Source organism: Chenopodium quinoa, unplaced genomic scaffold (assembly GCF_001683475.1).
Source record: "Chenopodium quinoa cultivar QQ74 unplaced genomic scaffold, ASM168347v1, whole genome shotgun sequence".
NCBI classification, from domain to species: Eukaryota; Viridiplantae; Streptophyta; class Magnoliopsida; order Caryophyllales; family Amaranthaceae; genus Chenopodium; species Chenopodium quinoa.
Genome location: NW_018744620.1, coordinates 371,308 through 384,417, shown reverse-complemented (window position 1 = coordinate 384,417; position 13,110 = coordinate 371,308). Strand labels below are relative to the sequence as shown.

Genomic DNA, 13,110 nt, shown 5'->3' with positions numbered 1-13,110 from the left:
CTCTAATACCATGTTAGTGGACCAATTCAACCAAAAGCATACCCAAGAATATGTTTTATACTCTATCACACCCCCTCATGCTAGAGCCCTTTGGGCTTGAAATGTAGATGCAACATGGGCCTCCAGCGCAAAGTATTCTACTTTGAAAAGAGGGGTGGATGAGATTCGAACCCGTGACCTTTGTGTCACGCCGGCTCTGATGTCATGTTAATGGACCAACTCAATCAAAAGGTTAAGCTGATGATTGAGGCTTAAGAATATATTTTATACTCTATCAGAACAAGTTAGAGAACTTGGAATCGAAGAGCACCTTTCAGGGATACTCAATTGATTTATCATTCCTAATGTAGTGTAAGATATGCAACTTTACATCTGATAGCAAAGAAAATGAATACCATCTTTGTACTCTATATAAGACCATAAATACTACCACTAGCTTCATCTTCTCAAAAACACAGTATACAATATTATAACTATACTAGCTCCTCAACCACGCGTGAACTCTATAAGGAATTTTGTCATCAGTTACAGAACCAAATTGCATTATGTAAATCAGTTAACCAGATCAAAACGACGTGTATCAATTCACTTAGCCTTTGACATTCACTTGGTTGATTATATCCACCTGTCCATTAACAGGATCAGGATCCAGACTCTTGCTGATTTTGGGTTTTTGATTCTCTACTGCATTGACGTTCAATATTTGATGCTCTTCTGCTGTTGGTACATTAGATAGTTCATTGCAAGTTGTCACTTCAGAGGCCTGCTTTCTTCGTGGGGGTAAAGGAACAGGGGGTTTTGAAACTGACTTGATACTGAAATTTATGCTCGATATTCTTGATTGGGAAACCAAATGATGAAGCCAAACCAATTGATCAGTAATGTAAGCTTCTGTCTTCACTTTATCAGCATGATACAGTGTCTCAATGCGGATTACATCAGCTTTTTCTGCAGATGTATCACTTGCCTCAAACCTGCAAATATATATTTCTAATATCTATTAAATGATTTGTAACAGCTTTTAAGAAGCGAACAGAAAATTCCTAATAAGATAGAAGTGGACTATACTATTAATAGCTATCAAAATAAAGAAAATAAGCAATCAGATTACCCAGAATTTGCCCATTCACCAACCCAACCAAAACCATGATGGGACCTGATTGAAATCAAGTAAAAAAAAAAAAATGAAAAAAGGCGTTAGAAGGATAAAGCCAAATACTAACACAGTTATGACTAAAGAGTTATCAAAAGAAAGGTAAACTACTGGAAGAAAGATCATCTCACTTGACTGTGCTGGAAGCAATTGGAACAAGCCACTCTAGTGTTTTCTCCATTTCAGCTTTAATATCTGGCAAACTGAGCTGCACATTAGAAAAATGGGGTCATACAACCAATGACCAAAAAAAAAATTACTGCGAAATTGCATCATTTATCTTCAAGGATTAGATATTAAACATGTAAATATCTGCCATTCAAATTGTAGAGGCCAGGAAAATTATGAAACAAAATTTCAGCAATATTCACATTGTATGCAAATGTTACAAGTTTGGCTTGTCATGTCGGGTCATCTTTTTGGCTATTTTTGAATAAGCTTAGGGTTGGCTTATCAAGTCAGGTCACCTTTTATTAGCTGTAGCAGAGAGGGGTTATAAGTTTATGTTATGAAATTTCAAAGTACATAGCATTGTAAGAATAATTCTACCCTGTGTAACAAGTTATTCCTACGTGAAGATAGCTTATAGTCAAAGAGAAGCTAAGTATTGTAAAATTAAACTTAAATTAACAGTTGATGATTCATTACATGAAATTTAAAATAAACTAAATTAATTAAATTAAATAAAAAAAACCTCTTCTTTGACATGAAATGATTGCAGCTTGGAGCGCAAAGATGATTTTATACTTGGTGGGAGGCTTTGATACAACGATTCCCGAGCATTAGCAGGCATGGAACTTGATCTACCCACCTGAGAACATAATAAGAAACTCAAATTTCTCAGAGAACACAGAATGATTTTGGAGGAATTGAACATGTTGTAGGGTGTCTGTCCTTAAGAACCTGAGGTCAGTACTCAGTAGTGCTCAGCCCTTTTAGTGGATTATAATGGATTATTCTCAAAAATTAGAAGATGACACTGCTATTCGATAAGGTTTAGATAACAAATATTCTACTTCCATTAGTTGCCAATCACTATAGAATCGATTGCGAAGCTTATAAGGAACCAATTATAAACATTAATTATCCATTGGGAGCTTTCTTGCACCAATTTGTTCATTATTTTTCTAACCTTTCTTTCTCATATTACAGCAGCATTTCTAGACTCCTAGTCCTTTAGGAAAAAGATTCTTTCTTTCTTCTTAATGAATCAATTATTCTAAGGGGGGAATATACCTGTATATGGATGCATTCTTTACCAATCCAAAGAGTCAAATATCATTTTAGGTAAATTCAAAGAATTCAAACAAAGATATATGAAGCACTTTATTAATAAAAGGAGTACTTGTTTAGCACTTCATATCTATGTAGTCTGTAAATGAATACTAGAGATGGATTTAAGACTCACAATTCCATCAATTTGCAATATAATGTTTGCATAATGCAGAGCAAGACCAGCTGGTCCGAGCCGTTGGGATTTGCTTACAGGATCTTCAACTTTTTCTATAGCATCTTCAGGTTGCCCTTGAAATGCATAATTACATGAGAGATTATAGTTAAGTCATCAAAAATATTCAAATAAAGAATCCTTACAAGCTTAAGTTATCTATAATCTGTAGGTGCTTTCCAGCAGTACACAGTCAAAACAGTCCAGCTTCTACCCACTTCTATGTAATTGCACTTTTACAAACACCTATCACCATCTTACCCCTTACAGTCTTACATCAGGGTTTTTTTTTTTTTTTGGTGAGAGGTATCTATACATTAGAGCAATAGGTCAATATTATATGTAACATACCATCATTATCAAAGTTATTACGAATTTCCGTGTGCAGAAAAAGAACAACGTCAACGAGCTTCTCCATTATCTGCAACAACACATGTATAGCTTAGAAATCAGTACTAACTATCCGCTGATTGCAGAAACAACAGAGCAACTTTTTCACATCTTTGCAATTTATAGCAGATAAGATACCTCTTCCAAACTTCTGCTCCAAAGTGATCTTTTCTTTAATTTCTTGACTAATTTCTTCTGCTTTTTAAGTTCTTCATGCAAAAATTGCAAAGCTTGTCAGATATGCAAGAAGAGTGCAGTTTCATAAATTGTAAAGGCAATGTTGACAGCCATCAGATTTTTTTTTTTTTTTGGAAATTCAGGTAAACTTCAATGCTATGAAAGTAAAGAATAAGTAAAGAATCAGAGCTAAAATAAAAAGACTGTTACAACAAATATTATATTATGGACTTGATACCATGATTCACATCCTAGTCTCCAGATGAACATATAGTTCAAAAGTTGTGAATATATTTTCTACGTTCATGAATCTTGAACTATACGTTCAATTGAGGGAGCAATAGAAATGATGAATCACGAAAGAAAGGATAAGAGACTTTCTCCTATACACACACATGCCAAAGGTGTTGAAATCATATGTTAATCAACTTCAAACATTCTTTTAGGAAAAAATTTCCAAATAGAATTTCAAATTCAAAGAAATCCTCACCAGTTCACTAATATCAACCTAGTTTTAATTTTATGCAAGACAATTTTCAGGGGTAACAACAATCAACTACCCAAAGAACTGGCCAATTGAGGGACAGATTCTTACAGCACTGTGAGACAATATCATAGATAGTAATTTTCCTACGGCAAAGCATAAGAATTCCATAATTTTTATCCCACACTTGAGGAGCATGCTAATATTAGTGGCCTAGAATAAGCTAGGTTGCCTAGATGAGCTAGATCTAAGTGCTTTACATTTTCATTGACGATTTTACATTCACAGCATCAACAAGATCAAAGAAATCTCAAAAAACATCAGTCAAATGTAAAATAAAGTCATATCATGTGTTTGGATTTTTTACTAAATGATTATAACATGGGAAACAGAAGCTTAAATAATAAAGATATGTTAGCTTAATGAAAAAGATGGTCACACTTACCCTCTACCCTGCATTTCCCTTGGAAGTCTTGCTCAAATCTATGCAAAGCATGCAACTCATGGTATAGCTCCTGTAATCCAGAACATAAAAGGTTTGCGTAAGAAAAAAGAAAATATATAACCTTTCTTGAGAAATTAAGTTCGGAAAATGAAAATTTTTCACAAAGATCCAACGATCCACTCTCGAAACCAATGCCCTAAACCCAAGGGCCAAGGCTTTGTGATACTAGATGATTTCACTTAAAATATCAATTTGACTCCCTCCGCCCGAACTTGATTTTGTGTACACCACCTTAAACTTTCCTTTTGACTCCCTCTATTCCAACTTGATTAGGTACTCTCACCATCCCCAATAAAAGTCTCATTTCACCCAAATATATAGTCTATATAAAGTCCCATTTCAATCAAATATTGTTTTTATTTCATTTTTTAATTCTTCGTTTCTCTCTCCCAAGTAAATGGTTCCCCACTTTCTCTCACCCCCATCAAAAAAATTTAGAAGTATACTTTCTCCATCCTTTATTAATTGCAACATTGGGAATTTCACACTTGTCAAAGCACATTATATTTCATTAATATCTTTAATTTTATTTTAGTAGAAATTATAAAAAAGTTGAAACTTTGGAAATATATATCTAGACGAATCAAACAAGATCCCACATGCCCATATTTTTCCAAGAATACAAATGGATAAGACGATTAAAAGAGTATGTGTGAATAGTGTAAAATTCTAAACGTTGTGAATTAAAAGCCATGGAGGAAATATCTACTAGTTTTCATTCACTCTTAATCAACCAAACACCACAATTTTAGCTCTCCTAAAAACATGTGCAAATGAATTATAAGACTTTTATATGGGGAAACAGGGAGTATTGTTTTTCATGTTGTTAACAATCATTATTTCTAAACAAATAAATGGTCCCGAGTATCCTTTCTAGGAGGATAAGTAATCCGCCAAGGTTACATATCTAGCTGTTTTATATGAAGTACTTCACATTGCAAATATAATATCTTTACAATAATTAAAAAGTCTAAGTTGGCAATCTTTGGATGATAGAACCAAAATGTGGCAGTTCTTCGGTAGTACCTAGTATAATATCAAGGAAAAATGAAAACTAATAATCCCACCTTTGCCATTTATGCTCAAAACAATCCCACCTTTTCGAAATTTGGAAACAATCCCACCTTTAATACCCATCTGCTCAAAACAATCCCTTTTACCAACAACTTGTTTAACAGGTTAAATTTTAATTTTATTTTTTAAATTTTTTTTTTCTTTAAGCTCTCCTCCTACCTCACCACCGTCTTCCATAACAACGACCACCCCCCACCACATCACCACCCAACCTCCACCAGTCCACCACCTGCAACTACTGACCACTCTCCCACCTTCTTTCTTTCTCCTCTTCTTACCACTTGACTTCTCTCACCACCGCCAACCAAGACCTCAACACCACCACTACAACCGCCGCTAAACATCCACTTACACACTCTCTCTCTCCACCGTTAACAAAACCAGAAACCTCCCTCACCTGAAAATCCGAACCCAAAAAAAATCGAGTTCAAACTCGAGATATTCACTGCTCTAAACCCAGGTCAGGCAATGTCTCGTAGATTTCAGTGGCGGTGTCAAAGAAGGTGAATTCGCAGACAGAGGTAGGAGATGGGGTGGGGGAAAAATCGAGGATGTGGAGGCGGCAATTGCCGGGGATGCCGAAGTTTTGGGCGGTGGCTGGTTCAGGTGTTTGTATGGGCTGAATTTGGCCGAGTAGCCATCAATGGGGGCTGTTCAAGACTTCAGGTGGGATCAGGAAAAGGGAAGGGGAAAGTGGATGGGTTTTTTTTTTTTATTATTAATTTTGTTTTTCCTTTTTTTTTTTATATTAATTTGTTTTTGTTTTTTTTTTTAATAAGACTAATCAGAAGGTGACACATGGCAAGTCACCTTCTAAAACAGGTTATCATTTTCACAAACCGTTTAAGGGACTGTTTTAAGCAGATGGGAGTCAAAGGTGGGATTATTTCTAGATTTCGAAAAGGTGGGATTGTTTTGAGCAGAAATGTCAAAAGTGGGATTATTAGTTTCCATTTTTCCTAATATCAATATAAAAGAAGAAAAAAAAATAATTGAAAAGAAATTTGGTAAACTTAACAAACTGTAGTTGTGCTGCATTTAAGTACATCCTTCAGCAACTTAAGAATAATTGCATGGTTTTGTAAGATTTCTATTCTCTCGACATATAGGTAGAATTAGATATAGACAGGAGTCAGACCTGTATGAAGCATTGTGTATGCACAAGCCAGGAACAACTCAAAAAAAAAGACCTGAAGATGTGGCCCGTGCCTGAGCCGAGGTTTTCAGAAAATGGCACAAATGGGAGGCTGGGAGCACAAAAATGGCCCATGGGCATTCATTGAAATTACATTTTCAATTACATTAACATTTTATTATTTACTTAAATTCTATTACTGTATTTCAATCATACTTCTATTTTATTACAAATACTTCCTACTTATTTCAATGACAGAGTAGTATCACATTAAGTCACTGTAACAAAAGTTTAGAAAATCAAATTACTTGTTATTTGTAATTCGAAAGATACTTTAATAAGTCAAACCTACTAAGTTAAATTAGTTAAAATAATAAATACAAGGTTAATTTTTTTTTTTTTGGGGCAAATACTTTAACAATTTTTTAGCACATGGGCTGGTGCAAAACTAGCCTGCTAGGCACATGGGCCTGATATGACTCACGACTACCCACTGACATCTCTAGGTAAAATGTTCACTAATTTAAGTTTGAAATGTAGGGGAAACAGACAAGCCTCAACTATTTAAAGAGTGGAGTTCTCAATATTCTGCAGGTCAAGGAGCTGATATGAAGCATTAGATTCATTCCAGTTTCTTCTCACATAAAGCTTTTTAGCATGTCCAGCATCTTTAACCAAAAATATGTTTTATGCCGACTTGGTTCTTTATAAGCTCCCAAACAACAATAAATTCCCAGATTAAATACCAAAAGCATGCTGTACTTACAGCGGTATACTGAACCAAAATTAACAATTGCTGCGTCACTGACTCTGCATCCTCCTTCAGTTGCTTACGAGGGCCAACTTCTCTGCTTTGTCTGGGATTAAAAATGAGCATAAAACAACAAACATGAGAAACATATTGTAACAAATTTATTAACAGGAAATACTAACGTTCATGCTATTGCTATTACTTCAAAAAGTAACGATCCAAGTTATGCCATTGAGGGTCTTTACAGCGATTCCCAAAGCGGATGACTTCTCCTGAAAATATAGCTAGTTCTTCCCTATCAGAATTAAACAACATATGTTCAAAAGAGTGAATATAAAATGAAAGGCAGAAATATGAATCAATTGCAAAGGCATCATTTAAGATTATAACTACTACCTCTTGTCACTAGCAACAATACTCAGGAGTTCATCCATATCTTTGGACACTAATTTTTGTACAGCTTCTGAAGGAAGAACTTCTTCTTTTAACTGGCAAATACGCGACTCTGATAAGGAATGCATAAGACAAGCACCCTTCATGATGGTATTCGCAACTTCAAAAGCTAAAATAGAGATTTTAGTTCCTCTTGATATAACTCCCGAAGCAAATCCACTTCTTGAGTGCAAGTCAGTGACACTACTACCAAGCACATCTAAGACCTCGACAGCCTTCTCAAGCCCCATGGTGCCAGCCCTGCCTAAACGTACGCTCACTTCAGACACCTGAAATGTACAAGATTATAAAGAATGTTTAAGGTAAGGAAACAAGTTGTAGATTATATTGACAACTATTAACAAAAGACAACTCTAACAATCAATAAGCGCTAAAAAACCAAAAGATTTAAAACAGCCCCAAGCAGAGATGTCAAATCATACGCAGATCAGGATTATAACCTTTCCAACCCAAATAAGAATTAAACAAGCTGAAATAGAGTTAACCTATTGGAAAAGATATTGTAGTAAAAGAGAAGGTTATTGCAGAAGGCTTTTATAAATTTAACATAGTATAAGTAACAAAATTATATTGCTAAAATATAACCCACATGTGAGTCAGGACTCTTGTTCCACGTCATAGAATAATAGGGAGAAAGATAAATTTATAAGTCTAGTGGCTACTCCACCTATTACCAATTGGTTTTAGTATGGAACCTTGTTGGCTTGTTGCTTGTATGTGGTCAAACTCTGTTTTGACATGAGCTTGATTTAGCCCAATGAAGATGTGAGTGTGGATTATAGTCCAAATGACAAAATACTATGTAGGAGACATTGCACATTACAATATCACAATCAAAGTTAAAGACATCTAAATCCATTGTGTATCTCAATTCACTTCTCCCAACTCATAGGTATGTACTATTTATAAGGATCTGGCTTCTCTTTTAGATTTTTTTTTATATACTTTCCATGGACTGTCATATTTCTGTTGCAGTTAATTAAGTCAGAAGTTTCAAGTTTGCATTTTTTTTTTCAAAATATTTTTTGGATAATTAGCATGCACTTCTCTGCTTCAAATTGAAGAGGATGTATGTTTTATTTTTTTAATAATTAAGTGAATTTGCAAAGCCAAAAGCCAATTTAAAATGTTTTCAATGTTGCCATTTTTTTCCCTTACTATGACCAATTAATTCAATATTTGATGCAAGGCAGCAAGGGTAGAAGTCAATGGACCTTTTTCTTTTCTACCTAAAAGCTCCATAGTTCATATGTAAATATATTACAGTCTAAAATTCCCACATTTTTAAACAGGGCAAGCACTAGTTGTATATAATTTGATTCCTCCACATACACATACTGCAAAAACTTGTGATGGAGAAGATGATACTATTTGCAAATAAATTCACACACAGAAAAAATACATCATTAAAACCTCCAAAAAAATTCATACAAAATGATGCAAGCGTCTTCTTCCTCTTCAGCCTCAATTAATTCATAGATCAGTTTGGATATTCATATATATATGTTCGTTCCCCCCCCCCCCCATCCCCCCATCCCCGCCCTTTAAATAGAATAAATAAAAATCCCCGTTCAAGGTCCAACCGCCATAAAGTAAAATAGAATAAAGAGGCCCAAGAAATTAGCATGAAGTAAAAGCACATCCAACAAGGTGCAAAGATTTATAAAAACTAAATAGAAAAATAATCACAATATACTTCGTATACGAAGTATATTTAAAGAGAAGATACTCTCTCTGCCTAAAATTCATTTTTCAGATGGAAATTCTCAAGTCAAAGCTCATAAAACATCTCTTAGGCTATGTTATTTTAAACTGAAACTCCTCAATTTGATTTATCTGAGCCTATTGGCAACTATCTTAACCTTTTTTTTTATGTTGGAATGAACTTATAAGCCCTGTCATAAACTAACTAAAACTTATTGAAATTTATAACCTTTAAACTTATTTTATTTAAGAAGAAAGGGCAGGGCGTTGATAACTTATAACATACTCCAAGAGTCATGAATGGAATGTCTCAAATGAAAAGTCAAAAGTCAAGAGTTAGTAAGCTTTAAGCAATTTAAGAAATTTAACAATCTAAGATGTGCAATTATTCTTATTGTGGTCATAGTTTACATTCAGGATATATGAAGCATACTTATTTTAGTTTCGGCTATCAAATTGTTCAATTTACAAAATGGTAAGAAAAATATACCTCAAAGACCACAAAACGTAAATTTGAGACAATTAGTTCAAGACAAAGGAAAAATGTAGGCAAATTATCAATATATACTTTAAGACTCCTCTTCAAAGACTGATTCAAGAAATGTGATATCCCTTATCTTATTACTTTGACCAAATTACTCTATCGTATATCCATACCAATAAAAAAAACTATAATCCTAAGTAACAGGTTATTTGCCATGTTCAGGTGAAAATGGAGAGCCACAAAGAGCAATCAACAAACCTTTGCAACAGCAGCTTGAGTAGACCTCATTGATCTTGACTTATGTGAAAACGCTGTCGGAACACGAGGAATTCCATCGTAATAATCATCAAGGTCACTCTCCCTTATATTATTGCAGCGAACATGATTCGAGTAGAGCTCATCAGGTTGCTGATCATCTTGATCACGAAACTGCTTTTCCAAGCTTCCACGCTTCGATTCTACACCCAAATCAGCTTGTCTAGAAGTCCACAAATTACTGGACTGAACACCCCCACCCACTGCACATGGATCAGCATCTACATTCACTTTCTCATTTCTTAAACTCTTTGAACACAGTTGTCCCATAATATCCGAGCACGAAACGCCCGGCACTCCAACCCAAAAATTCCAACCCTAAACTTGTAGCATACTCCTCAAACCAGATAAACAGACTGCTGTACAAAGCAATTAAAGCATATGAACTCAAAAGAATCACTGTGCCAACATAATTACTGAAACCCATATCACCTAATCCCAATCAACATAATTACAGCTTTACATAAACACAAAAAAGATACTTAATCATGTTAACATCATACTACAAACATACATCAGCTCAAACACAGGGAAAAAAAATATAAAAAAATCCCAACTGCAGATCAACTACCAAAGAAAAGGTAAATTAGGGATTCAGAATTTGCAAAATCTGATCAAATTATTCAATACCCAGATAAAATTACAAGCACCCACATAAATTCAAGAACACAAATCAACATTATTTCATCAAATATCCAAATAAGCAAAACCCATATGCAAAATTAATCACTAGATTCAAAAAGAGCAAAAATTACCTCAAATTACAGAGAAATCACTGTACCCAGATGGGAAAAAAAAGGAGAATAAAGTGTTTGAATAAGGGAGTATTTGGTTAGTTTTCTTAATGGAAAGAACCCAAACAAAAGGAAAATTGGAGAGCGTAAAAAAAGGGTTATTCGTAGACCCAAAAGATCCCACCTTGAAAGAGCTAGTAGTAGGCGCCAAAACAACAGTGTCTAAGTTTTAACTAAGTCAGAGGTTTCAACAACCATGCATAATTTTTTATCAAACAAGAAATGCATTGTCAAAGTTTGTCTGCTGAAGATAACAGCAGCTTTGACTGGGAATCATTCTCATTTTCAAATAAGGGTACTAAATTAGAAGTTCTTAACTTTTTCATTTCTAGTTTTCAAATTGCACAAATGAGAATGGGAGATTGAGGTGGTGTGTAGAGGAATTAATGCATTTCCTTGATTTGTTAAAAAAAGGTTACTTTTTAGCCGAATGTCAATTGTTTTGAATAATGATGGTATTGATCGGCGGAAGAACTCCTAGTTGATATAGTGAATTAATAAAACAGTTTAATTTATGAGATTTAATTACTTTCGCATTAGTTTTGAATGGTTTGAATATTAATTGAATGATGATGGTATTGCAGCGGAGTAACTCCTAGTTGATATCGAGGATCAATAAAATAGTCCAATTTCTTAGATTTTTATTAATACTTTTAGATGATTTAAATAATAAAAATGATACTTTACAAACTTGTGGTGGTTCAGAATAGTGAATTTTTTTCCTATTTACAAGACTTGTATATCAATCATTGGTCAATAGTTTAAACAAATGATTATCACATTCTAAGAAGTTAGGGTGCCCTTTTAAATTGGTATCATGGTATGTGTATGCACCCAATGAAAAGGTTAGTTTAACCTTTATGTAGAAATGTAGAATGCTTACTTTTGTAGAGTTGTTTAATGTTTGGAGGCTAATGTCAATAATGCCAATATTGACCAATTATCATCAACAAAAAAAAAAAAAAAAGGGATAATCAATTATGACTAATAAAACATAAAGTGCTAATCTAACAAGTTAAATAAAATAATATAGTCTTACATTAATTATAATTAGTCTTACAATTGACATATTAGACAAACTCTATTGATAAAGTACATTTGCATTAGGAGTTGAGAGCTCATATATATTTTATTTTAGATGAGATTAGGAAATTACTTGTATAAAATTGCTTTTGACTTTTAATTGAGATCTCCTAATTCATCTTTTTGGGGAAAAAAAAATTTAAACAACTAAGGGCCCTGAGACTACTACATGGATGTGGAACCTACACCTTGTGCCCACAATTTGAATAGTTATTATGCTATATATATGAAAGATTAAAGAAGATTTTATTTATATATGAAAACAATTTTATTAAGTGAAACTTAATTAGACAATAATAGCTTTTGATATTATTGTAATGGGCTATGGGCTACACCTTTCATAAAAATATTTTTAACACAAGTCCTTATTCTCGCAAATCTATTTCATCACAGCTTACATGCTATTAGGTAAAGATGGTTGTGCAGTGTGTCGAGTGTTGAGTGTGTATGTCTTGTGATTAGTAAATTCGAATCCTCTTAAATGTTCACTTTTTTAGTGGACAAAAAGTTCTACCTTTGGTAGAGTGGGCCTGGATCCGCTTGCTTACCCTGGCCTTTAGCTCCACCAATCTCTCTAGTATACCTATTTAAACTCAAAAATCAGGCACCTACCATTACACCTTCCTTCCAGAGTCCTCTTCTACGTACCTGTCTGTTAATGAAAGTCCGCTGGAGAGGGGTCTTATTAAGGAAAAAGTTTTCGAATTTTTCCAAAAGGATGGATCAGACACTGCCTAAGTCCACGTGTCACCATGCCATGTCATGTCATGTCATGCATATGTGTTTAAAGCCAAATTTTACTTATTTTAATGTGTTTTGTCACCTTGTGCCTTTTTTTTAATAGCATGACCTAATCTAGGTCCACACCCTAACACACATTAACGTGTTATACCATGTGTTGGTTGTGATTTTTTATGTGAACTAACTTTTGGACCCGTTCTACGCACGAGTTGTGCTTAAGTTATTGGTTTTATTTAAAACTTTACAAATTACTTGAATAAATTCATTTCATCGTCTTTTGACATGTTAAAACATTTAGTAGTATAATTGTAGAAAAAATGGCTTAAAATTGTAAAATCAAATCTCTAGTTGCATGATAGTTAATCAACAATTTCTGTAAAAAAAAACTAAATACAAAATCCTTGCTATAATTTTACATTT

The 13,110-nt window shown here is 33.9% G+C and overlaps 1 protein-coding gene across 2 annotated transcripts; it reads right to left on the bottom strand.

Moving 5' to 3' along the window:
• Positions 1–284: 284 nt before the first annotated feature.
• LOC110700128 lies at positions 285–11,161 on the bottom strand. Of its 2 annotated transcripts, none has more exons than XM_021877618.1 (13): positions 10,828–11,161; positions 10,016–10,431; positions 7,513–7,838; positions 7,319–7,411; positions 7,132–7,222; positions 4,097–4,166; positions 3,129–3,199; positions 2,952–3,021; positions 2,562–2,677; positions 1,848–1,964; positions 1,285–1,361; positions 1,112–1,156; positions 285–974 (listed from the first exon to the last, which is right to left on the bottom strand). In XM_021877618.1, the coding sequence occupies exons 2-13, from the start codon at positions 10,340–10,342 to the stop codon at positions 590–592; spliced, it is 1,788 nt and encodes a 595-aa protein (XP_021733310.1). In that variant the 5' UTR covers positions 10,343–10,431; positions 10,828–11,161; the 3' UTR covers positions 285–589. The 2 variants fall into 2 exon arrangements, with proteins under 2 accessions (XP_021733310.1, XP_021733309.1); XM_021877617.1 differs by having other exon boundaries at positions 10,016–10,428; positions 10,828–11,159.
• Between the last annotated feature and the right edge of the window lie 1,949 nt (positions 11,162–13,110).

Bases quoted from the DNA above. Each gene is read 5' to 3' on its own strand.
- LOC110700128 (XM_021877618.1), bottom strand. From the start codon at position 10,342: ATGGGACAACTGTGTTCAAAGAGTTTAAGAAATGAGAAAGTGAATGTA. The intron at 7,412-7,512 runs GTAGTAGTTATA...TAATTCTGATAG, and splicing joins ATTGTTGCTAGTGACAAGAG to GGAAGAACTAGCTATATTTT. The intron at 2,678-2,951 runs GTATGTTACATA...ATGCATTTCAAG, and splicing joins TAATAACTTTGATAATGATG to GGCAACCTGAAGATGCTATA.